Source organism: Barbus barbus (assembly GCF_936440315.1).
Source record: "Barbus barbus genome assembly, chromosome: 50".
Lineage (NCBI taxonomy): Eukaryota > Metazoa > Chordata > Actinopteri > Cypriniformes > Cyprinidae > Barbus > Barbus barbus.
Window position 1 is genome coordinate 13,289,855 of NC_136728.1, and position 26,765 is coordinate 13,316,619.

General features: G+C 36.5%; 1 protein-coding gene across 2 annotated transcripts in view; it reads right to left on the minus strand.

Annotated features, from left to right (window-relative positions):
- spon1b (spondin 1b) overlaps window positions 1-23,093 on the minus strand; it is a 71,498-nt gene extending 48,405 nt beyond the window's left edge. For both annotated transcript variants that reach the window (XM_079414693.1, XM_079414692.1), the window contains exons 1-6: window positions 22,364-23,093; window positions 20,892-20,998; window positions 14,827-14,960; window positions 7,800-7,873; window positions 7,293-7,409; window positions 4,878-5,026 (exon numbers count right to left, since the gene is read on the minus strand). In XM_079414693.1, the coding sequence (XP_079270819.1) occupies window positions 4,878-5,026; window positions 7,293-7,409; window positions 7,800-7,873; window positions 14,827-14,960; window positions 20,892-20,998; window positions 22,364-22,586 (804 nt within the window). In that variant the 5' untranslated portion in view covers window positions 22,587-23,093. The remainder of the gene's footprint in view (window positions 1-4,877; window positions 5,027-7,292; window positions 7,410-7,799; window positions 7,874-14,826; window positions 14,961-20,891; window positions 20,999-22,363) is intronic.
- Between the last annotated feature and the right edge of the window lie 3,672 nt (window positions 23,094-26,765).

Consider the following 26,765-nt stretch of genomic DNA (forward strand, 5'->3'; position numbering starts at 1 on the left):
ACTAATTAACAGAGACTGCTAATAGGCACAAGCAAACACCCACCTATACAGCACAAAGGATTCTCGTGGCGTATTTAGTATGTAAATAGAGAGCCTCCATACTGTTAGCACAAATGGATATTTCACAGTTATGTACATCATAGTGCTCGTAAAGCATTAAGCATCCTGTCCTCTTCAGGGAAAGCTTCATTCCAACGTACAATTCATTCACTTTCCCATTTGCCTCACACTGTGCTTTTGATAGATTGAGGGATAAATGTATAATCTCCGAGATGAGATGATAATAAGATTCATAATGACATGACAGCTAAGTTGGGACAACAAATGCTAAGAAATTGCCTCAGAACCTCCTGTTTCCCAACGTCTGAGATCTTCCAAAAGCTTGAAAACAGTCTGACCTTCCTAGAGTCCGTTTTATGACGCCTCCGTACGTCCACCTCATTAACTAAGTGAAGCATGTTATAATGCTATTCCAAATTTTTATTCCAAATTAAATATGTCTGTGGAACCGTAAGCTCAAGGTCAAAATTCACCAGGGGACTCTGGGAGAAACGAAAATTACATATTTTAATCATCATAAAAAAGACGGGGGAAAAGATGATTTGAATTCCGCAGCCCAGCAATAAAAAAAGACTACAAAAAGATTAAATCTCTGTCCATGCGCCAGCTACTGGAAAGAAAATTACAGACCTTTTGACTTTGTAGTGCTACCTGACTTCAGTTTTGAAGGTAGAGCCATTGAGCAAGCAGCCGTAAACAAGATAATAGTATAATTTATCACTAGAGCGATATTTCTGGCTTAATGCAAAGCTGTTTTGTTTTAGCCTATTATAAGCATTAGCTCATTATAAGATTATTCTCCCCTTCATTTTAAGGTCAGGCTTTGAAATTCCAATGAAAAGGGAGAGTGTTTTTTGAGGGAAAGTGTGCTGCTCTATACTTACAAAAGAATGCTTCACTGCAATGTTGTTGAATACGTATTACTGACTCCTGTCTATTGTCGCAATTTGGCATTCAGAAGAGACTGCAGCAGCGTGATCTACGACTGAAATATTTATCCGCACTGCTCTTTTTTGCTGAAAATGTTCTGCGATTGCTTTCCACGAAAGCAATGTGCCTAATGGTGAAATGATGCCTGCCAAAAATGACAGTAAATGACTGTGATGGTTTTTGGAGAAGGCTTTGATGACTGATTTTACAGTAGCGCTGCAATGTTTCTGGAAGCTGCTTCCTCAGGCGAATAGCAGGGAAAATTGTACGCTAGTACAAATTGTAGTCTGAAATACCATTTTATGCTAAAAGCTTTCAAATGATCAGAAGTATATTGCAATACAAATGTAAACATGTTAAAGGAATAGTGTGCCCAAAAATGAAAGTTCTGTGAAATTGTGAATGGTGACCAGGGGCTATCAAGTACCACAAAGTATCATAAAATAAGTCTACATGACTTATTACATTGCAAAGCAATTTTTATGATACTTTTATGGGGATTTTTTCATTTTTAGAGTTTGACAGCCTCTTGTCACCATTTATTTTCACTGTATTGAAAATAACAGCATAAACATTGTGTTAAACATCTAAATTTCAAAGGTTTAGATTTAAATTTTGATGGTGAGTGAATGACAGAATTCATTTTACTGAGTGAACTATCTTTTTAAAGTCAAACAGCATAGTGCGCATCAAATCTCTTGAGATTATTGAATGATCCCTATAAGTTAATTTGCTAAAAGCTGAAAAACTAAGTAAAAAATTGCCACAAAGCAAATCAGTTCAAAGGGCCCCTGTAGACAGATTCACCTTTACTGGGGTTACAACGCGTCGGCACCACCTCAAAAGATGAATGATCATGTCAGGTAAAACCAACCATCAGTATCAGAACCGAGATCAAGCATGTGGAAAAAGCCACGAAAGCACAAAAGAGCTGTAAAATAAATGGACAAGATAGATGAAAACAAAATCAATTCTGGAATGACAGACAGTTGACAGCTTCAAAAAAGGAATAATAAAGAGCAGCTCTATTGGTCAGTGGCTTTGTGTACTGCACTTCTGTATTGTTTCTACGCGTCTTTGTATTTTTTCTTTGCTGAACTGGTTTAAACTACATGTGAATTTTCTGCTTTGTTGGAAGAACTGTGTTGACAGGACTTTTAATGTACTTGTTTGCAATGCCAAACGAAACAAATGTTGACAGCACAAAAGTGCCTGTAGAACAGATCAATAAATAATTGTGGGCAAATTCGTCAGCCATGCCCCAAGACAATCAACAAAAATCCAAGACCTTCTAGGAATACTGTATGTGAAAAATGAAAACTGATGAGACATCTTATGATCTAGTACTCAGAATTGAATTATCTTTCTAAGTTTGATATTGCAAAGATGCAGAATTGTGCTTAATTTAGTAAAACATACACACATTTTAAACACAATATAATTCCTTATACAAATAAAGAATACAATTTTTATTTTTGAGAAATACATACTAGATCTTTTACAAATAATTAAATATTATATATATATATATATATATATATATATATATATATATATATATATATATATATATATATATATATATATATATATATATATATATATATATATATATATATATATATATATATATATATATATATATATATATATATATATATATATATATATATATATATATATATATATATATATATATATATATATATATATATAGGGGTGGGTGATACACCAGTAGACACGTTTAACCATTAGAAATTTGTGAACCGTTAGACATTTTGGACTCTTTTTTTCGTCTCTATATGATTATACGCTCACGTGATTTTGCTGTGCGTGGGTCACAAAAACTTTTGAGCATTGTGACTATTTGTGAGTGCTGTCAGAGAGGCATGCACACAGGAGAATGGTACTGAATAGAACGCGGGAGTATTTCAAAGTAATTTTTGCCGCTTTATACGATTAAATACATACACTTGTATGTGTTAAAATGCCCGTCTTTGCAAGTATTCTTGTAAACACAGTCATTTTTGTCTGAAGTGAAAGCAAACAGTTAAGAAAGAAACCGTGTAACAGTACATTGGATCCAGGTAGCTCTTAAAGTGACAGCAGTCTAATATTCCTGCTCTATGTCATTCATGTTAATCACACAACAAAAGAGAAAAAAAAAATCTCACCGCTCTGGAATAAATCACTTTTGTAACTTTGATAAGAAGAAATATATCTATATATATTTAATTTACATAGTAAAGAATATGCAGTGTTTTTATATTTGATTATATTTGGCTGGACTATATGGTAAAAAATGTAAATCTAATTGTTTCAGAAAGTTTGACTGATTCTCTGTTTTTTAAAGATTTGTATCTAGTCAACTTGAAAATGTAACTACAACATGATTCAAGTAACTTTTTCTTTATTAGCCCTCTAGTTAAAGAAAATTATATTCCAACTGCACCACACATGAAGTTGTCAAAATGATAAACAAATCATTTGTTAAATATCTTTGCAGAAAAGATGCATGAACTACAACTACATCTTGTACAAACTTATCTTATATTATATGTTCAGAAATAAATACGAAGAAAATGCTTTAAAAAAATCCCAAAAGTCAAGGTAATTCAAATTCAAACTAACTGAAGGTATATAATACCAGTAGTAGTACCATTATGTGATCATCAATCTGAGATGTGTCATGATATGCACTGCAAATCCACCTACAGTGCATTGTGCAAGAGACAAATGGGAACATGTAGGGAATGAACCTTTCCCAGGTGACCTTTAAAATCCTCATGGAGCCAGCCCGTGTTAACTCTGAATTATACTGCACATACTGCACACACCTGGCTACAAAGCTGCTAAATGACCTAAATGACCTTCCGTCTCAGACTGCATGCGATTGTTAACGTGTCTTTCAAGAGACGGAAATTAACATTAAATTACAGCAATGTGAAGATTAGCTGATGCTGACTAATGTGTTTAATTAAGATGCTAGGCAGAACCCTCCGTTAACTGATCAACCTTTGACATGTTATTTCCGATGCCGTGAGTGCGTGGGAACTTCAGAAACATGAAATGAGTGCCAAGCAACTTTTGATGGAGTGAAAGCAATAAGTAAGCTAATGGAATTTGATTTGATTTTGTGGGTGCTGACAAAACTTTAAATCAGTTATTATAGATGAAAAACTTCAGAGAGGATATAGCTTCTAGTACTGGGGAATTTGATTCATCCCAAGGACTCAAATCTTTTGATTCCATTCACCAATATGATTCATTCTTTCTGTAAATTATATCATTAGGCTGAGATAAATGTCTTTTCATCTATTGTGAGTCACTGAATCAATCATCGAATCATTGAGTCATTCACAACCAAAATGAGTCTTGTTATGCCTTATTAAACTTTATGTCTTCAAGTCAGCTAAAAGATGAAAAAATAGCTTTTAAGCACAATAAGCTCTTTCTCGACCAAAGAAAATAAAGCAGATTGATTTGTTTTCCTCCATTTCGTCAACTAGAGCCGATGATTATCAAGCAATCAAAGCAGTCATGCACTTCCAAGGAAGACTTTCAGTGTCAGTGGAAGAGAATGAAAAATGATTTGTTCAAAAACATACACTCATTTACTTAATTCATTCAGATTCGTCCCTTTTGGCTAGTTTTAAAATAATCCTAAACAAACAGAGAATTGAAAAAGCATCAGAAATGTAATGAGCCTAATCCTGGCCAACTAATTTTTTTTTAATTCAATCTCTGTCGGATAAACAGCTGCTAATCCCACTAAAAGCACATCTTGGCTTGAAAGTCGAGCAATTACTTCAACATTAGCTTTCAAGTTGAACTCCATCTGTCGGATCCTGATATTTCATCTCGCCGCACTTAGCCAGAAGGCCTACCTTTTGTCGAATCTCCTCCTCCATTTTGACGGGTGATCCATACTCAGCCACCTGCTTGACTCCTTCACTGGCGAAACCTCCGTACTCCCACAACACATAGCTCCTCGAGTGAGATGCGCCAATGAGAGCCGACCAATGATTAGCACGTCCTTTTGGACAGAAACAACAGCGGTGAACAAATAACAGATCTCTCGAGCTGCAGCTTTATATAAAGCTAAATCCTCCCAGTTAATTGCACTTCTGAAGTAACTTGTTTTCTAGCGTGTATCTTCACACATCTAAGATTCTACTCTTGTGTCTCTTTAAAGAACCTACTGCATACATCAACGTCTACTTCCACAGACCCATTAACTAGCAGCAGTGCGCTATGTGACAACATCCGCCTGGCTTCTCTTATCTCACAAAGTATCGCGGCCCAGGCTGTAGTCTTGCCTGCTTACCAGACAGTAAATAACAGATTGGATCATTGCTGCCACACACATAGGTAATGAAGCAGCTCTCCTGCTGACTGCTATATTAGCAAACCAGCCCCGAGAGCTAAAGCTGCAGGGAAAAGATATTGCTGCCCAACTCTGCCCATGTTACCACTCTTTCTGCAAAACACAAATAGTCAGCAACTACATTTGATTTGATTTATAGTACAGATAAATAATAAAATTAAACATTATAATAAAATTAAACATTAATGAAATGTCAAATTTGTAAAAATGTAAAAGGATACTGCACAACCGTAGCACAATGCTGCCCTACAAAGGCAAAAGACCTTAACTCGCTAGAGTGTGAAACTGAGAAAAATGACTTTAAAGTTTTTTACTTGTCCAGCCAAATTAATTATAGGTAGGACACTGGAAATTTGGCAATTAGATGTTTTAGTAATGAAAATTATCTACATTAAAAAATTGTGAGCTCAAACTTGATTTTTACCCCTATTTTGAAGTTAATGTACTCTGCCTTTGAATTATCTGCAAAAAGTGAGAAGTCACACCAAGGCAAAAGGCAGTAACTTCCACATTATTAATATTTGATTGCTGATCACCATTTACAAAATCGTTATAGTAACACCTGTATAAAATCTACTGATCATGGGCTATCTCATATTGGCTATTGTATATAATAATGTGACTGTATTAATTTTATTTATTTTTTTTGACCGTAAGACTAAAAGTTAAACATGTGAGTGGATACTGTTTTGCAACCAATTTATTTGTTATGCTCAGTAACGTAAAATAATTCTAGACGTAGCATAATTGCTTATATTGACTTGAATGAAATAGCCTAACCTAAAAGAACAACTTGTGGATTTATGTGAATGCCAGCAAGCAGGCATATGCTCAGAAATGCATGTGGATTAAACATCTCTGACGACATTGAGAGCTATGGATTGATTTTATCGGGTTACAAGAAAAGGTAGGATATGGATTTAATTGCGAACTGTTAGGCTACTGATTTTATGACTGATCATGCTACATGCTACAGTATTCAAGTAGCCTACACATGCATCCACCTAGAAGTGACAGCCTGGTGAATAATCTGCATTACAAAAAAGGAAGAAAAAAAAATCTTTAAAAGGTTATTCACGATTATGTATTGCTGCCAAGGTGTCTAGTCTTTACAGTGCTTTGTTATATGGAACTGTTTGGTAGATCGCGATCTAATTCGTTTGTCTAAACCGTAATTAAAATGCGGCAGACTTTAATGGACAGTAAAAAAGGTAGAACACCGTTTAACTACAAGCCGGCACCGTAACTTCATGTTGACGCGCCGCTAAACAAAGTCAGAACACCGTAACTGATTTTGAGCGTTCCAAACAAAGCGAAGTGTTATACGGTATTCTGCCTTGGTTTCTCCAGGGCTTTTTGAAGTTACGGTTGAGACGACCCATTATTTTCTCGGAAAAACAACGAAATATATAGATACTTATGTACAATGATAAAGGATGTCTTGAATGTCCCAAAAATATAAGTAACAAATTTTTGACAAAAATCGAAATTATGGTCTTTTGCCTTTGCACGGCAGAATGTACCTCACAATGTGATAATATTAAATAATATTATTTAATATTATCAAATATAAAGTAATCAAATAAGATTTAATCATGTTAATCTGAGCTGATTTATTAATTTTACTATTAATTGATATTTTAGTTTTTATTTTAATTTGAGTAAATTTGTTACTGTATGTGCTTTTGTTAGATTTAATTTATATTCATTTTAGTTGTGGCTTTAGTTATTTTAGTACTTCAATTGAAACTTATTTCAGTTAGCACCCTTTCTGATGTTTACGCTTAAGTTCTTCATCTAATATTTACACTTTATTTCAGCTTCATTTCAGAAAATGAAACCCATTTGAAATTGTTTTAGTTTTAATTAACAATAACAATACTGATGTGATTACTGTGCTCTTGTTTGTTCTTACTTGGGTAGTCTTTGGGATGCACCTTCTCAGACCAGTTTCCATAGAAAGTGACTCTATACTTGGCAGTCCCACAAGCGCAGCACTCTTGAATAGGTTTTTCAGTCGTCGCAACTGGATCTGCAATACACAACGATCAGATGATTACAGTTATTTTCATTCAATTGCATCGTATCCATTATTTCTATTTTACATCCTTATTTTCAACCGGCTGCTAAGAATCTACGTTTCTCCTTTTCTTGTCACATAACAATGCACATGTGCACGTAACTGCCTCCTTCCACACATACTCTGCCTATTCAAACATTAAACATACACAAATTGATGTGGCATGCATGAACACAACCATTTACAAGGGATATATTTTATTTAGCAACATCAAGAGCCAGGCAAAGACAGGAAAAGAGGTCTGTTCACTGAGCATACAGGAATAAAAACAAAAAAACAGATTCTGTAGATGTAAAAATGTTAACAGAGGGATGTGCATGAAAAACCCAGCTTTAAAATTACCTTTCTCACAGAGTCTTTTGGTAAGTGAGCCCTCATCTTGGAAGAAAATGATTCTTCGCTGCACAACACTGGCCCTGTAATGAAGACATTACAATATTCATCCAACTTTTTCTGCCTTTTATCTGTCTTTTAGATATAGTTCTGAGAAAGAGCGCTTTTACATTTACTGTATCACCATTATCGCATTCAAAATTGTATTGTTGTGGGAACGGACCATGCATCTTTTTAACAAAGGCTTCCATGCATAATGCTGTATTTGCATAATGCTACTATCCGAGAGCATATTTCAATGGCTCCAGTCAGCATCCTGAATGCTTTAAACAGTTCGGCTTTTAAAATGAAGCCTTATAGAGACATCATCTGATGCCAATATGTTTAGCAAGCGTTGGAGAAAAAGCAAATGTATTCAAGAGTACCATCTATGTTCAGGGGGAGGTGGAGGTTTGAATCTCTTTTAAACCTGCCACTGATGGAGTACCCCAAAGACCTAGCCACAGTCGGCTTAGATCAACCCATGTGGAATATCAATGGCGAGTCCTGCTACTGTCCCACTAAAACCAATTGCCATTGCTGTCAGTCAAGGATGTGGCATACGGTAGGTCTGGCCATAACGCTATGTCCTCCTGAGAATAATCCCACATGTTTTATGTGGGTGGCTTACAAGAGAATCTGGTGCTGGCCTTATCAAAATGTGAAGGTGTCTGCAATATGACACATTTTTGGCTCATCTGTGCTTTGCAAAGTGCATTTTGAGAAATTGAGTAGCACCCTATATGACATAGAAAAGATCTTTGAATGCTGTTCCTCTTCATGGGCCTTTGACTTTATTTTAGCTTTGTCACCCAAAGCTAAAATAAAGCAAATAAAGTGGGATCAAATCATAAGATGTATTTGTATTATTGAATTACTGCAGAGTAGCGCACTGTTTGACAGAAAAGGTTTGATTGCTGTTTCGCTTCAAGGTCCTTTCACAATAAACACTGTACAAAAACAGCGTGAAACGCTGCCAAATTCATTCATTCATTCAAGTTAGCAACAAAAAAATTAAGTAAAACGTGGAGTCTACAGGTGTATTTGTACTAATTAATTATTATAAATTATTTAATTACAACAGGTTTGAATTAAATTAATTTACATTTACATTTAGTCATTTAGCAGATGCTTTTATCCAAAGCGACTTACAAATGAGGACAATAGAAGCAATGAAAACCAAAAAAAGAGAGCAATAATATGTCAGTGCTGTGACAAATCTCGGTTAGCCTAATTCAGTATAGGCTATATGCAGTATATGTATTTTTTATATAATACATAAAAATAAAACAAGTAGTTAGAATAGAAAACAGATTTTTATATGAAAAAAGAAATCAAGTAGGTAAAATAGAACCAGAGAGTGCTCGAGTTAGAGGGTCAAATGGAGATTTGTAAATTTGTAAACTGTAAATTTGAATCCATTAACTACAATAAATTATTATAATTGTATATACAATAATAAATAATATATTACTTAAACAAATTTGTTTGAAATATTTTTTATGTAAAATTATGTAATGTATATATAACAATGGATAAGAAAAAAAACATAGTACAAAAATGAAACAATGCCAATATTACAAAATATAACATTAAAAAATTTATAAATCACAAATTTTTCTAAAGAAACACTGTCCAACAGTGACTCCAGCAGGTAAAGTTACAGTGAGAGTACGCATCTGTCTCGCCTCTCCTGAGCCCACTGAGCTTTGTCACGGTGTGAGCAATAGAGGACTCAGATGCAGAGTAGAGCAGGAGAAACCTTTATTTTCGCCACCAAAACACAAAATAACAAACAATATATAACAGTGGCTTAAGGAAGCGGAGATTCCAGAGCTTGCCGGCAGCGTCTGCGGACCACACAGGCTGCTGGATCTCCGTGCTACGAGTCCTGTAGCACAAGGGAACAGAGGGTCAAAATAGAGAAGTGAGATTCTCATATACACACGAGGAAGGACAAAACAATCTACTCACAACGAGGAACAGAAAAACAGGGACATATATGGGAGTGGGGGAATGAGCGACAGGTGGGGGAGAGTCAGCTTGTGATCTGTGCCCTCCCGCTGCACGATCAGCGCTGATTGCCCGGACCACGAGCTACCGAACATGACAGGACAACAGACAGCACGAGGAGCCGAGAAGGCACCCTGAACTGTGACAAGTTTTAACAGACCCCCTAAAGTGTGAAGTGTGTTTAGTGGGGGGGTAACTGAGAATGAATGGGGTAAAATCACGTGAGAGGAGGCAATGTCTCCATCGCGATATGATTTGATATCACTGGTTATGTTTTGCTGTGATTGGTTCATGTGATAAATCCCTCATCTTGTGTTCTTGCGCATTCCACGTTCGCGAATCAGTCTGAATGAACAATATAAATGGTGTTAATGGAAAGGCGTTCATTTAAAAAGTAAACAACTCAGACACATAGATATAACCCCTTTGTGACGTCAAAATAAGACATGAAAACATGATCTGTGGGAGTTTTTAGTGAGAAATCAGCTTGAGGAAATTTAAAGTAAATCTCTGCATCTGTGACCAATATTTACTGAGCTTTGATGACCGATGATCCATCATCAAAATGATCCCGATCTTTGAAATCGGCTTGGGACATCCCTAATAGTTATATGACAAATCACAGCTTATGCCTGTATTCCAAAGGGTCCATGAACATATGCTTGTTTGGTGTGAAAGTGACGTGAGTTGTAGAAAAATTGTAAAGGTTACATGAAGTGAAGTGAAGTGACATTCAGCCAAGTATGGTGACCCATACTCGGAATTCGTGCTCTGCATTTAACCCATCCAACCTGCACACACACAGCAGTGAACACACACACACCGTGAACATACACCCGGAGCAGTGGGCAGCCATTTATGCTGCGGCGCCCGGGGAGCAGTTGGGGGTTCGGTGCCTTGCTCAAGGGCACCTCAGTCGTGGTATTGAGGGTGGAGAGAGCGCTGGACATTCACTCCCCCCACCTACAATTCCTGCCGGCCGGAGACTCGAACCCGCAACCTTCGGATTACAAGTCCGACTCTCTAACCATTAGGCCACGACTTCCCCTTCCCCATGACTTCCCACTATGAAAGGCCCTTAATAGTGGCGAACAAAGTATGAATGCTCAAGACTTGAGCCATTCTTCTTAAAACTTCTTAAGACGTCTCCTCTGTTGGTATTTGGTCTTGATCGTCTCATCTGAGCACCTGAAAGTCATTTATCTCCAGTCCCAAAGCTTGTCAACAAAACCATCACGTTTACCACATCTTATCTGCCTTCCACAGCTTGATGCCACCAGAGAATCAAAGGAAACAAAATCCAGATCAAAACTTCCTTCCAATCCCTGGTCTGTTTGACATTTCACTAGAAAAGTGCTGGAGGGATTCCAGATGTAATTGCACTTTTATTTGATGTTTATTGGGCACCGTTGCCAGTTGTGTTTCGGTGCCTGAGTGCTGGCATTCGGCCCGGTGCTACAAGGTGCAATGTCTCCACGGTTCTGACACGCCAAGGCGAAGTGACAGCAGATCCAACACGTTGGCACAACAGATGCTTCCCTGAAAAGGTTTATTGGAAAAAAAAACAGACATCCCTGCCCTAATAAGACAGATGGATAAATTAAAAGCTACAATAATAATTCCTCAAGTTCGCAGATGGATGGAGACGAGACCTGGGTAGGTGATATGGGTTCTGGGTGAGGTAGAGGAGAGATTGCTATGCTTTTTAAGAAGTTAAAAAAGAGGACAGGGGGTCAGAGACAAGACAAAAGGGATGAATGAGTAAGTAGGTGATAAAGAACAGGAGAGAATGAGAGATAGACACTAGCTCATAAATACTCACACTGTGAAGGCTTTAATTGTCTCAACATCAATTTCATGTCACAACTGCTACACACATTTACATTACATTTACATTTTTGTACAAGTAAAAAAGACATTCAGAGGCTCATTTAAGCAGTTGCATCACATTTACATGCATTATTTCAATGGAAAAATATATATTTATTCACAAACCTGTTAAAATCTCATGACAGAACACAGGCTGACTGAATGACACTTTCATTTAAGCTGAACATCTCACATGGAGAACCTTAAACTCCAGCTTACTTGTCATTGTTTTCAGATCATTGTCGAGAAGAGCAAAAAGTAAGCAAATCACTAGGCAGAAAACAGTGTTGCCAATTTAAGCCCCGTTCACACTACAAGCGACACTCAGCGACAAGATCCCATTCATTTCAATGGAGAGCTGGCGATTTCCGGCGACACGAGCAACAGCGAGCAGTAGCGACCGTTGGCGACTGGATGGGCCGGGTCCAGTGACGCGACAAAGTTCAGAATCCTTCAACTTTATACAAATGAAGAGCGACTTGCGGGAGCGACAGCCAATAGGAAAGAAGACAGTTGAGCTCACGTGATCGTTCTCCTCTCAGCCGTAGATAAACATACTCAATGGAAAAAAGTAGGCTCTGTATTTCATTCATTTTTGTTTGTATGTACGGACTTAATTCATATTTATATTATATTTAGTATTTTGCCTCCAAAATGTTTGTATGTAGGCAAGAAACCTAATTTCCTGTCAAGGCAACCAGTAGTGAGAAAGCCCACTAGCAACCTCATCACCAGCCCCTGACGACATGCAGCAACAAAGTCGCTGCTAGTGTGAATGCAGCTTTAGCAATTTTGTGGCTAGATTTAGCGACTTCCCCACCCCTTTTGAGACTTTTTTCAAAAGTTTAGGGACAAATATAGCAACTTCTTGGACAAACCTTATCTAAGTTCTCATCTTGCCCACTGGTCTATATTCATCTTTATATAGATCAGTGAATTTGCCATTATGATGTCATCAAGTGACATTTAGCTAAAAGTTTTCAATTGAAAGCAGTTGGCAACACTGGAAGAAAAGCCTTGATTTGGGGATTTTAACTCCTTGATATCTGGCAACCGTACACATGAAGCTTGTGTAGAGCAGTCCGCAATAATATTTTGTCTCCTTATTTGACAAAAATAAAAAGAGATTTTGGTAAAGCTTTTATTTTTTGTATATATATTTTATGTTGATATAGTCACACAGTTATCTTTTATTGACCTTATTGTCATCTCGTCATCGTCTCATTTTAGTCATGGGAAAAAAGCTCCTCAACGAACATTTTTCATCATAGTTTTCGTTAACAAAATGAATACTAGTACAAATTATGAATTAGCCACTTTTCTAGCCAATTTTCCAAAATGTAAAATAGTTCTGAATTACCATGTGATTGCGTTGCAAGTTTACCCAAAACTGAAAATCCTCATCAATTATTCACCCTCATGTTATTTCAAATCCATAAGAGACTTTCATTCATCCTCAAAACACAAATGAAGATATTTGAACCCTGTATTTAAACCTGAGAGATTTCAGTTTCTCCACTGAATGTCCATTCCACCCTAACTCTGAAAACTCTTAAAAAAGAAAATTAAAAAAGACATTGTAAAAGAAATCCATATGAATCAAACGGCTTACACCAAATCTGCATTTACATAATGTCTAGAAGACAAAACATTTTAAAACTTACTTCACAACCATTAAACAATTAAAATCAAGTGTCCTCAGTCCTCAGTCTCTCGCAACAGTAGTAGGTCAGCCGGATACTTTTCATCCGTTTATCAAATACTACAGTTTTTTTGAATGCTATAAATTTGAACATATTACTCTTTTCATATACTGTTTTTCACCTACTAAATAGCAAGAAAGTAGGCATATTTGGACACAGTGCAGGTCTCCTGTAGAGACACAACTGCATGACCAAACCTGACACGCAAGAACACCTCAAACATGCTTACATGACATGCAAAAACAAACCTTATTAGTTCTTGCGAAATGTACTTGCGTGATGCACAAGAACAAATCTCACTGGTTCTTGTGGAACCTCAAACGTGTTTGTGACATGTAAGAACAAACTTCATTGGTTCTTGCATTTCAGACAAGCAAGTTTGAGTTACATTTACAATATTTGAGGCTCTTTAAGGGCACAGGTGGTGGGCTCAAAAAAAAGTCCAGTGTCCATGAGCAAAATTGGCAGGACTCAAATGGCATTCTTCCCATTAAAATAAATGAGAATGCTAACGGAGAGCTTTCTCCTGGTATTATAGACCTCACTGGTTCACAACAAGCGTAAACAGGCCAACACAGTGGCTTTCAGAGGCTTTCAGAAAGTGAGAGTTGTTGGAAAGCGGGTTTTGAGGGTAGGCACCCATAATGTGAAAAAATGCACATACGCATCACACCGTGTCCAACTGGAGCGAAAAGAGAGACTTTCAGATGTCTTTAATGCATCAAACACACTTAAAGTTGTTTATAACCTCAAAAGGAGTGGGAGAAAGAGAGATAAAGATACAAAGACAGCATGAAAACATGAGGGGGTGGAGTGGAAACACTGAAACCACAACACCGACAGATAATTCAGATTTTGTTTGGTTGAAGACCACTGTTGTGTGCTTGTGCGCCTGCTGTATGTAAAGGAAACTCAAGTGGGAGGATGTTGTTTGGATGCTCAGAATTTTAAAGCTTTCAAAGTTTCTTAATCATCTTTGATTCGCAGCCTCCAATAGATGATGGGAAGACTCAAGGGCGATTTCAATGGCTCAAGATTAATATACAATAACCGCCCAACATCAATCAATCATAATCACATCTTCTATCAATGGTCCTCAATTTATTTCTGTTTACTCAGCTTTAAATATGATCGAAAACGACTTTGTCTTCCTTTTCAATATTTTCCCAGAAGGTGACTGATAAAACGCTCACTAAATGAGACAAGTGCTCAGACTCAATACTGTATTCTAGACACTAAACTCAGTGTAGAGCCCCAGACTATACCCCCGTTCTGTTTTCTTTTCTATTTATTCAACAATCTATCAGTTCAGCACCACAGACTTTCATATTTTTAGCCTAAATCCATGGATTCTCATTCAATTATTGCTATCCAAGACCATAATAATAGTGAAAAGTAATACAATAACTCACTTGAGAGTGACGCAACCACTGCCAGAAGGTGGCGCTGTCCAGAACACCTGTATCCTTGTGCGTCTTCTGGGAATGCTCTCTGTGACGGCTGGGGGGCAATTGGTCATGAACTGTGTGTCACTTTCATCAATGAGCTGTGGAACAGGGAACATTGTTACTGGGTTAAGTAAGATTATTTAATGATTTTAAAAGAAGTTTCTTAAGGCCCTGATATACTTCAAAAGATGTTCGTTTTCATTCTTTGTTTGGGGGCAAAAAGATGTTCGAAAAGGCTGAGCGTCGGTATACTGTTTTCGAACATTCCAACACCCCCACGCTGTAGGGCTGGGCGATATATTGCATGCGATATGCATGCGCATCTCATCAGTAAAGCCGGTTCCTTGATTAGAGCTAACTCTCCATCACCTGTTTTCAAATAGAGCGCCATTTAATGCCGTAGTTCACTGACAAGCTACGCAATATCGCTTTCATTATCGCTGATATATCGCCTTCGTGTATTAAATGGTGCTCCATTTGAAAACAGGTGATGGAGGTTTACTGATGGTGATGGCTTTACTGACGAGATGCGCAAGCCCTACCGTGCTGCTGCAGGCGGGGTGTAGATTAATTTAAACACGTGACACGACGATCACGCGTCTGCCCTAAACACAACAACGATGCAATGAAGTGTATCTAGGTCTTTTATTAAACTGGATAAATTATTACATGTTTTTATATTTTATGTGGTGGCATAATTTGATAAAACAAAGGTTTATTATTGTATGTTCTTTTGTCATTGCATTTATTGTATACCTTTTAAATTTGCTTATTGAAAGAACAACAACAGCAGCAGCAGTATGGTGTAACATTTATTTGAAACATGAATTTGGTACTTGCTACCTCATACCCTTACTCTTTTGTTTCATTCTTTTCATAGCTTTGGAAAACTTGCATCTGATGATCTCTACGTCGCTTTTTGCATATCTCTGGGTCATCGACACCAAGCTTCTTTGCCATTTCTTTCTAGGAATTAAATGCTTTCTCTGAATTTTTAAAGTCTATCCGTGAGTGATCGTACAGGTGCGGATATATTTGTGGCAGCTCAGCTATTCGACATAGTGTATTTATGTTGTTAGCGACTTGGAGATGTTGTTCTCCTGCCTGACCTCCGTTGAATGAGAAACGAACCGGGGAAAAAAAAAAAATTGGCATCAAAGGTGGTGGAGTTCCAGAACACACCCACCAATTGCGTAATTGCCACGGACCAATGGTAGCTCGAAGGTGTTTAGGAGCCAAAACTAACTTCCCCAGAAAGTTCGCTTTGGTGAGCTGTTTCGAACTGCTGAAACGAACCCAAAATTAACTTTGTTTCAGCCAGATTTTGTTTGAAATGGCGTCATATCAGTTCGTTCTTCTATTCTGTTTGAGGAACATCGGGGCCTTTATGTTCTCCAAGGTTGCATTCATTTGATTAAAAATACAGTAAAGACTGAAACACTGTGCAATATTATTATAATGCTGCTAAATATTTTGTGGAAACTATGATACTATTTTAATAGGAATAGGAATGATTTGAGGAATAGAAAGTACAGTATTTATTTGAAATAGAAATATTTTGGTAACATGCAAAATATTTGTATTTCCATTTTTGATAACAGTCTACTAGTATATAGCATAAACAACTACTGTACCATTTAGCCTAAAAGACTTGAAATATAGTGCACTATATTTTATATATATACTTGGTTACACTTTATTTCGATAGTCCACTTTAGACATGCTACTAACTATAAGTAACTTTTTAGCTACATGTCAACTACATGTCAATTAATTCTCATTAAATTGCAACTACATGTCTACAAACTCTCAGAGTAGACTGTTAGGGTAGGTTTAGGGTTAGTAGAATAAGTTGACATATACTTGCAAAGTTTCTGATAGTTAGTATATTGTATGTTGTGAACCCATAAAAATAAAGTATTAGAAGATATTAAACAGACAGTCTACTAATACTCTAATGACTGCTAGTTGACATGTAGTTGCAAAGTTACTTACTGTTAGTAGAATGTCTAAAGTGGACTATCGAAATAAAGTGTTACCATATACTTTACTATAGTATATTTCAAGGGTCTCCAACCCTGCTCCTGGAGAGCTACCGTGCTACAGATTTCAGCTCCAACCCCAAGCAAACACACCTGAACCATGCTAATCAAGGTTTTCAAGGCTAATTGTTAATTTCAGACAGGTGTGTTGGAGCAGGATTGGAACTGAAATCTGTAGGAGCAGGGTTGGAGATCCCTGGTATATTTGATATTTTACTGTATTTTTTATTTTATTAAGTTATACAAACTGTGGACACTATAAAATGTAATTTTATGGACAAGATTTATATGAAAAACTCCATGCCAGAATAAGAGCATGCACATTTCAAGCATCACAAGGATGAGTAAATCATTTTCATTTTTTGGAGAGCCTTAGAAATAAAATAAAAAACAAATGGCATACGAAATTCCAAGAATCTAATTAATTTCTTTTTTTTAGCCCAATTACGCAACAGTTTCCAACTAAACCATAAACTAGTACCGTAAATGAGCTCAATGATGTAGAATCAAATTTCATTTTGTGGGCCAAGATGACTAACTGTACATGACAGCCCTTTCAACATCTCTCAGTGCAGAGGACAAATATTTGTAACTGACTTAATTTGTTAACCCATGAGGCAACATTTTGACACACTAGGATTTTCAATATTTGTTACAACTTTTGAAAAAAAAAAAAAGTCAGTAATTGAGACAAATGCACCTCTGTAATCCACACACATGAATTGGCTTTTTAAAATGCTGATTAAATGTCTGATTATAACTTCTTCTTCATTTGGTCATCATTTGATTAATTACTGCTTCCATTATAAGTAAAAATGGAAGTTAAACTTCCATTTTTAATAACATTGTTTAATCACTTGCTTTCCTCAGGCGGTAATATTGCAAAGTTAATTGCGCCAAGCAAATAGCACTGAGCTTTATGGAAAAAAAGTGATATAAAAGCCTAATTTAGAAAGTATAGTAGTGTGTTTATGCTAAAATGAATGACAGCAAATTGAAACACTCACTCTCTGGTTGAATGGGATTTTGAGCGCTCAGTAAATAATGCAGGTTATTGCACGGAAATATCTCCTGCAAAATCATTTAGTAAATTCACTCTAGAATTTAAAAGGGAAAAAGGAAATGGAAAAGATATACTGTTTAAATTAAAAAAAAAAAAAAAAAGTACATGTAATATAAATTCCAGATATACATTACTGCTACTGTTTGTAAAATCACATTGTCCAAGTGATGGAAAATTCCAGTGGGGATGGAGGAGTACAATTTTGTTGGCATGTTTCAAAATGAAATCGCTGCCAAATGTCCATCGAAGAGTAAAATCCATGCGCGTGGTGCATTAAGTTCTTCCTCCGTCTCCATTTCCACTTCCCACTCTTTCACACACACATACAGTCATGCAAACCTAAAGCGGCACACAGTATCCTCTGGTTCTGTCCTTCATTTCTGCAAAGAAAGTAAAAGCTGCAATTCTGTCATCTCAAGTAACCTTGTCGCACCCTTGTTCAGACTAAAAACAAAACAGTGAACCGGAAAGTTCTGAATTGAAAGGGAAACTAGGCTAAACTTTGTAAAGATATGCTTGAGCCGTAGGACTGTGCAACAGTCACTCTCCAAGTGTTTATTTTAAAAGAGGCCATGCAGGCCAAGCAGCCCGGTGCATTGTTTCCTGGGTAAAAAGGGGCTGTAAGTGGCTGCCTTAAAAATACTGCGAACCAGCTGGGGGAAAGTTGTACAAAACAGAGGAGAGGAGAGGCGTGTTTGTTTTAATTGAGGCTCCTGGCGAGGCTGTGTGGCCCTGCTCCTGAGGGACAGTGAAAGACGTTTTCTGTTTACTTTCTTAAACTCTCCCTCTTTCAGTTTGTATCTCTCACACGCACAAAACTCTGTGGCTTGAGTGAATAACCGCATCTCCTGAAGGAATTGGGGCTGTTTCATCTTCAAGGGGTTCCTTGGAGAGATTAAGCGAAACGAATGGCGAGATGTCGCGATGTTTATTTCAGCCATGCTGGTTTGGCCCGAGAGTTGTTTGTCAATCGTTGCAAGCATAAGAAGTGCAATAGCTTTGTATATGAACTGTCATGATGACTGATGAATATGAATATTTTGAAAGGCACGGTAAACAGACACGGGAAGCAAACAACTTGGAATGAGGTTATGTCTGCAAACTTTTCTGAGCTTAACATCTTCAATGTATCAAAACGTAATGCAGCAAACATCTAGATTTTATTTAATAATGCAGGTCACGGTCAGGGTCATTGATCAAATTACTGAAATGAACTTCTCAAAGATTTAAAGCTACAAATGTGTTAGCAATCATTTTCAATGGGCAAAAATCACATTATACAAGAGCAACCTAATAAATGGGTCAAGCTCCCTGCTAAACTTGGGCTTGTAAAAATAGATTTCCATGTTATAAATTGTGTCATTATACTACAGAGGACACATTAATGTTCCTCTCAAACATTATATCACACAATATATTGTATATATAAATATAAAAAAATAAAGAAGGGTTCATGAGATGCTGCTCATTTTTTAATTCTTGATCTATTCCATTTAAAAATACTTAATACTTAAATACTTCATATAAAAAAGGCTTCAGTAAAATATTCAGTAAAAATTCAGTAAAATTTCAGAATTTTAATTCAAGTAAAAAAATGTTTCTCATTAATAAAAATTTAAATATCAATTTAAATTGTATAATTTATAATATTTCATGGACATTTCTGTAAAAAATACTAAAAAAGTATATATATATATATATATATATATAAAACCTTAAGTTAAATGCACGATTCACTTGCAAAAAAACAAACAAACATGAACAACACTATAAAAAATTCAAAAATGTATGAAACCTAAATTAAAACAAAGATTACATTTCTAAAAACTCTGCACTTGTGTTCTGAGCTACATTTTTTAAATCATTTTTATTTTCAACATCTTGAACATAATTTTTCACCATTGCTCCTTAGACGTTTAGGACAAACCACAACTTTTTATCATTTGTCTCTTGTCCTTTTGCATTTGCCTTTGTGTTTTTTTGTTCATTCAATTTAGTCTATCAAGACGAGAATCCCCAGTTACAGACCTCAACAGAGGACGTCTGCTAACATCCGCCAGGCAATCTGAGCGCTGAAAAACACAGCGGTAAGGAGTGCTGAGCGGCAACCACAGCTAATGAGATCTGGGGGGAGAGATGCCACGCTAACAGCCTTCCTGCTTCAGTCTGGGAAGCACTGCGGCTTGATGTGGAGAGCACTAAATGATAGGGGTCCTGTCTTTCAGAAAGGACACGACTCTGAGACGGTCAGTGCGTTACCAATGAGGAGCAGCATGTCTGAGACTACTTCACACAGCTCTGCTCACTGGCAAAAGATGGATCCAAAATCCCTAAAACACTTAACCCTCTGATGCTGACATCCACAAGAGCCATTTTTATCTAATCGGGGTGCTTTCCTTTGACCTTTACTTATAATTCCATGACTTTCCTCACTATATGTTAGTGTTTTTTTACTTATGACATCCTAAATCACCAACAAAAGAGTTGATGCTCCAATTACCCCTGGAATATTATCTCAAAATGCATAACTTTGAGTGAAGGGAAAAAAAGAATAAACATAAACATATAAATAAAACAATACAATAAGTATTTATCTCTCTCTCTCTCTCTATATATATATATATATATATATATATTTTTTTTTTTGATCTGGCCAATAAAAGTGTTGATGCACCACGTTAGTACCATCATTTTGGGCCAAAAAAAAGGGTATGACCACATTCTTGTTTTTTTTGTTGTTTTTTTTTATTCATGCATCAAAGGGTTAATGATCTTTTTCGTCCTAAAACAAACCACATCTAAATACAAATGTGCAGACTCAACCCAACATAAAGTGCAAATCATTTTGCAGAGACTGCAATTAGACTGTCATCTTTGACTGCTATAGTTCAAGGCAGTTATACAGAGTCACTGCAATCTCTCACCTTGAAAGTCCCGGCGTAATCGTCAGGAGTGACACCCACCCTTCCTTCCTTCAGAGCAATGAGGGTAAAGCCACGAAAGTAAGATGGGCTGGAGGCATACAAACTCACTGGATAGAATGAGAGAGAAAGAGAGAGAGAACTAAATATAGGTCAGAGGTACCAGAAATGAGCTTAACAGTAGGTCAGATCTCAACAGTGTGCCAGGGCAAGTCGCAAACTCCTCTCGCATTTGGCACGTACGTTTGCATGTAAGCGTGTGGGTTGTGCAAGGGCTTTTCACATGGAGCAGTGAATACATATGCATGTACAAACACGCCGGGGATAACACCCTCATAAAAAGGCATCTGCTGCTTAATGAAGGCCACTTACATGAATCCAAATTGCAGTGAATATCAGGTTATGGAGCATTTTGACATTAAAATGATCCTGACAGGTAAATTATAATACCAACATTCAAATAAAACCTAGGTTATACTGAAAAATAACAGTTGTTCTGATGTTTTCGAACAAATTCTTACTTGCGTAGGTAGGATTGGTTAGTAACAGTTTATAACAGTGATTTGTAACAGTTTAACTGGTTAGCAATGACCATGATTCTTCTAAGGTGACAGTAAAAGCTGTGGGAAAACAAAGGATTTAAAGGACAAAAACACATTTTGAAAAGTATATTTTTATATTATTATGATTGAAAACCCAATCATAATAGACTTTAAATTGCAGAACTGGTTTCTTCTGAATCAGCAAGTATCATTTGAAATATGACAATATTAAATTTACATAGAAAAAAAACTATAAATAGAAGGACTGACCAGACATGCTGAAACACACTTTTATACTAAAAAAGTACAGAACAAGTACAGAATACATATGAAACACTTGTTAGAGTTGTTCGCGTTAATATATTTCTATATTTGTTATTCAATGTTATTATTATAAAATGTCTTAAATAAAATTGTAGTGAGATTTCAATCACAATTTGATTATCATGCCCAAAGTATCCATCCAAGATATAACATTTCTATTAGTGTTACAGTATAGCAGTGTTGTAACTACAGTACTCTTTATACTTGACATTAATTTACACTGTTCAATTATAAATTGTACGTTTAACCGACTTTATACAGACAAATATGTGAATATTATATAGAAATTTGAGGTATCCAACCAAAAAAGACAAAGCAAAATGTGTTACTAAACTTCCAGTCTGCATTATTCAAATGTCCTCGTTGGTAAACATATTAGGTTTTAGTGCTACAAGTTTTTCGAAATTCTCTTCAATAAGTACTCATATTCCCCATATATAACGCTTTTTAGCATTTTACTGTCAGCCAACCTGGTTTACCTATAGAAGATGCACTAAAGACGACGCTTTACGCACCAATGTTTACAAACTCCTCGCATGCTGTTTTTGCCCAGGCATGCATTAAAAGCCTCTTAAATTGGTCAAACTGCAACATTTTATGACCTCTAACCTCTGTAGGTGCTCCCGGGTTGGTAAGTTTCTGGGTCTCCTTCAACTCTGAGGCGAAACTCGCTCTGTCCGTCTCTCCGAGCGCCCCGCGTCTGCGTCCGCAAGATCCGGCAGAAACCCTCTTCGGACCTCGACTCTGCGGTATCTCGTCTGAACGCATCCGTATGGATGAAAAGCACATTTAAGAAAACTAACAGCACAACCATTCCGTCTTTGTCCATCATTGCCTGTCCAAACACAAGTTTGCAGTCTAGTACAAGCAAGAAAACGCAGTCAAAGAACTGGAAAAGACGGTCAAAACAAACAGAAGCATAAATCGACCAAACTTGTCTATTTTGGGGTCCATTCACAACTAAAAGAGAGCAAAGACGCCGTATCCATTCCCGTTGATAGTCCCGCTTGCCCGCGGAGCGCGAGATTGATTGAAGGCGAGCGCGGAGACAGAAGACTCAAATGTTGACTTTACTCAAAAGATATTCACACTGAGAAATACCTATTTGGTCTCCTTGATAACCGAGCTCAGACTTAAAAAGAATAGATTCAGACTTTAAACAAAACCTAGACATAGACGCCTGACATTCTTGGTGAGCCGCTCCGAGGAGAAAGAGAGATCGCGAATGTTTGAACAGCCGTGAGCTGCAGCAGCAGGAGAAAAGGATCACAGGGGGCTGCGCACTAAGGAGACATGGAGGATGATTTTGGGAACTCCTCCGTCTGTTATGCTTGTTTATGCAAGGGAATGATTTGAGGGCTTATGTTTTTAATATGAGGAATTAACCGCATTTTTATTCCTTAAACAGTCCTTTAAAACAAGACCCCCCCCCCCCCCCCAATTACATAATAATCAAGCAGTAGGCCCATCATTATCACACTGTGTTGATGTACTAAATATCTGTATTTAATCATAACCGTGCTGATCTTCAGTACTACAACATAAGCGTAATGCACAGCAGTTCTATAAAAGTAATTATTATAGGGTAACTTATTTTTCAAACAAAATACAGACTGAAACCAGGACTGGATCAGCAAATATCAGTGGAAGGGATTGATTTCTTTTCCCTGCTAAAGCGTTCAAAAAACACACTCTACATCTGCTCCATTTCGGGTTTTGCATTTCACAATAATGAGAGAAACCCGCTCCGAACGATCCTGGATTGAGAAAACACTGATTCTTCGACTTCCAAAAGTCGTTTAACTCCTTTTGCAATTATGAACATAAATGTTTTTATTTTTCACTTAATGTTTGGGTTATGAAAAGGACATTCAAGTTAAATCTTGTGAATATTTTGCTGTCATAATACTGAATATTGTAGTATTACATTTCTAAACATGTATATTTAGGCTACTTAATTCAAGAGGAAACATACATTAGTGTTGAATGGAAAATGCATGCTGTAATGGCAGTCCAAGCTTGAAATTACTGATATGGATTCATATTAGTATGGGAAAAAAAGTCAGAATTGAGATTTTGTTCCTCACAATTCTGAGTTTACATATCACTTCTCAATTGTAAGTTTATATCTTGGAATTGCAAGAAAAACTATCCCAATCATGAGACAAAATGTTGCAATGACCTTTATTTGTTTATTTATTTTTATACATTATATTAGTAACTTGGTATGACTTATAAATATGCATTTTATGCATTTTTACTTATAAATATGCATTTTTACTTATAAATATGCATTTTTGTGCATTTTTTTGCACCAGTTTGGTCTCAGCATATTATTTTTAATCTAATGCAAAGGCTCTTTTTATATCATTTTGTGGCCCCCTTAAACATTTGTTGAGGCTCCTTAGCCCTGGTTAAGAATCACTGATCTACAAGAATAACTTTTGAACATTGCATACTCTGCATATCGGTCTGATCAGAGGGAAGTTAGAGAAGCACACCAGCAGATGTCATTAACGCATCCTGACTGACTGCACTAGTACCCAAAGGAAATATGATTTCCCATTCCCTATTTGCAAATGCGGTTATATAAACCCGTAGAAAAGAGTATATATATATATAGAGAGAGAAGATAATTTATTTATATATACATATATTTTTTTCTGTGATAAAACAGCTGGTTGTATAAAGGGTTTTAAATAATTTGTGTGCCTTGGATCATTGCATTTTTTATGCAATTTTTCCAAAATATCTCTTACTGAACTTCTGAGAATAAGATTCTTCTAGAATTATTTTTGGTTGGTTGGCAAGACATCTGTAGGCAGATTCAGGGTAAAACAGCATGCTTCACTAAAAGGGCAAACCAAAGTAGTCACTTTCTAACAATACAAAGGCCAAACTTACCCATAAATGTCTATAGAGGATGACCTTCCAGGCTGAGTTGTTAGTTTGGCACCTCACACATTCACTAACCTGTGTGTGATCTTGTCACCCAACCTACTGACTTGCCTGGGGTTGCGACAACTCAAGGGGCTGTGAAAAAAGGCAGAAGGTTTGTTTGGCTGTACTGCCCCAGTAAGCTTGGGGCTTGTGTGAGAGAAACACACCAGCTTGTTAATGCTTCAGTTCATCTTTGGCACAGGCTTCACAACTCTAGAGAGAGAGATTAGAAAAGAAAGTTTAGACGGGGTAGACAGAGGGGGAATGGCAAGAGGACTGACTTTTTTTTATTCCAGGAAGTTTCTATTTGGTCCAGTTTTTTCACCCATGGAATCCAGTGACATTAAGATCAGAAGTATATATTTAAGAGTCAGTTAAATATAGAGGAAGTAGTGAAACACTTCATCTCAACCTGATAAATCATAGACTTTGTTTGCGGTCTGACTGATTGCTGGCAAGACTATTTAAATATGCTAGACATCTTAAAGGGATACAGTACAGTAGTTTGCTCCAAAAAATGAAAATTATTGCATTTAGTCACCCTCATGTCATTCTAAACCTGTGTAATTAATTTTTTTGTAAAAAAAAAATGTGTTGATATTTTAAGTATGTGTGTAAGTATAGCAAACAGCATTAAAAATTCATAAAAGTAGTTCATATGACTTGTGCACTATTTCAAGCCAACTGAAGTTATATGGTAGCTTTGCATAAGGAAACACATGGCGTGTACTACTTTGTTTTTATTCTCATAAAAATATTAAATAATTAAACAAACTATAAGTGTAATGAGTCTTCAAAATATCTAATTTTGTGTTCCCCAGACAAAAACAGCAGTATGCCGTTTAGAAAGACCTGAGGGTGAAAATGTAACATTTTGGGGTATTCTGTCCCTTTAAGTAACTATCGCAGTATGAAACTGCTTTGCATCCAGATGTCATTTTGGTAACACTGACTTGAGTCAAACCTATCGGTGATTACGCCAGATGGCAATTTAATGTCTCACGTAGACAGCTTTTACTACTTAAGGAAATGGTTGTGGTCGCCAGGAAGCTCTCTTTTAAGTGCTGAAAAAGTTCCATGAAAGTCCTGATATCCAACGAGGTCATTGAAGACGTTGGCATACATCATATGCAGTTTGTTTATCCTGAAACATCACAGTGAATTTTAAAGCTGCAACACTGATAGAAAAATAGTTTTGGACAGTGAAATGCTGTTTAAAAGCTCAGGTGTGAAACATCTCTCATGTATATGTTAATCACATACTGCGTCAGCAGACTTTAAGCTGGAGACAGGAGTGGACCTGCAGAGCTAAAAGCCACTCGGCGCTTTTCAAGTTAAAGTGTTTTAGTCAGTTCTCAGCATTATGAATAACACATCATAAGGCTGTGGTGCTTGTTGATCCCAAATGATGCAGACCCAGGAGAAGTCTTTGACTGACAGCTGTCTGAAATTCCTAAAAAGGACTGTGATTCTGTATTTTGTTGCTTACTTTTATGTTTTAAGTAAAAGAACCTTGCAGTTTGCCATTAAAAAAAAATATATACATTTGGGGGTCAAACACTAAGTGTCTCAAAGTAAAAAAAAAAAAAGTTAAAGGATAAAACCACAATTACCATATAGTCGCAAATGTGAGAAATAGTACTACAGTTGTGAGAAATAAGTTACTATTGAGAGAAATAGTCACAATTGTGTGATAAAAAGTAACATTATGAAATAGATCCACAAATACGAGAAATAAAGTCACAATTGTGAAAAAGCAGCAGATTTTCCCTGAGAAATGTTTGTTTGCACACTAAAGCATTAAAATATAGTTTACCCTCCCATCTTATATTATTTCCATCACAAAAACTTTGCGAGCAAATGTAAATTTTCTCAGAGAAATGCAAAAGCTTTGCAAGCGAATGCAAATTTTCTCGGGAACACAAGGTTTTGTGAGAGAACATAAAAACATTGAAATATAATTCTTCTCCCATCTCACTTTTTTTTTTTTTAAACCATTATCATGTCCCTTTAGGGGCTCTGTAAGATAGTAACACATTTGAAATAGTTTTACTTGTGAAAGTTGCAAATG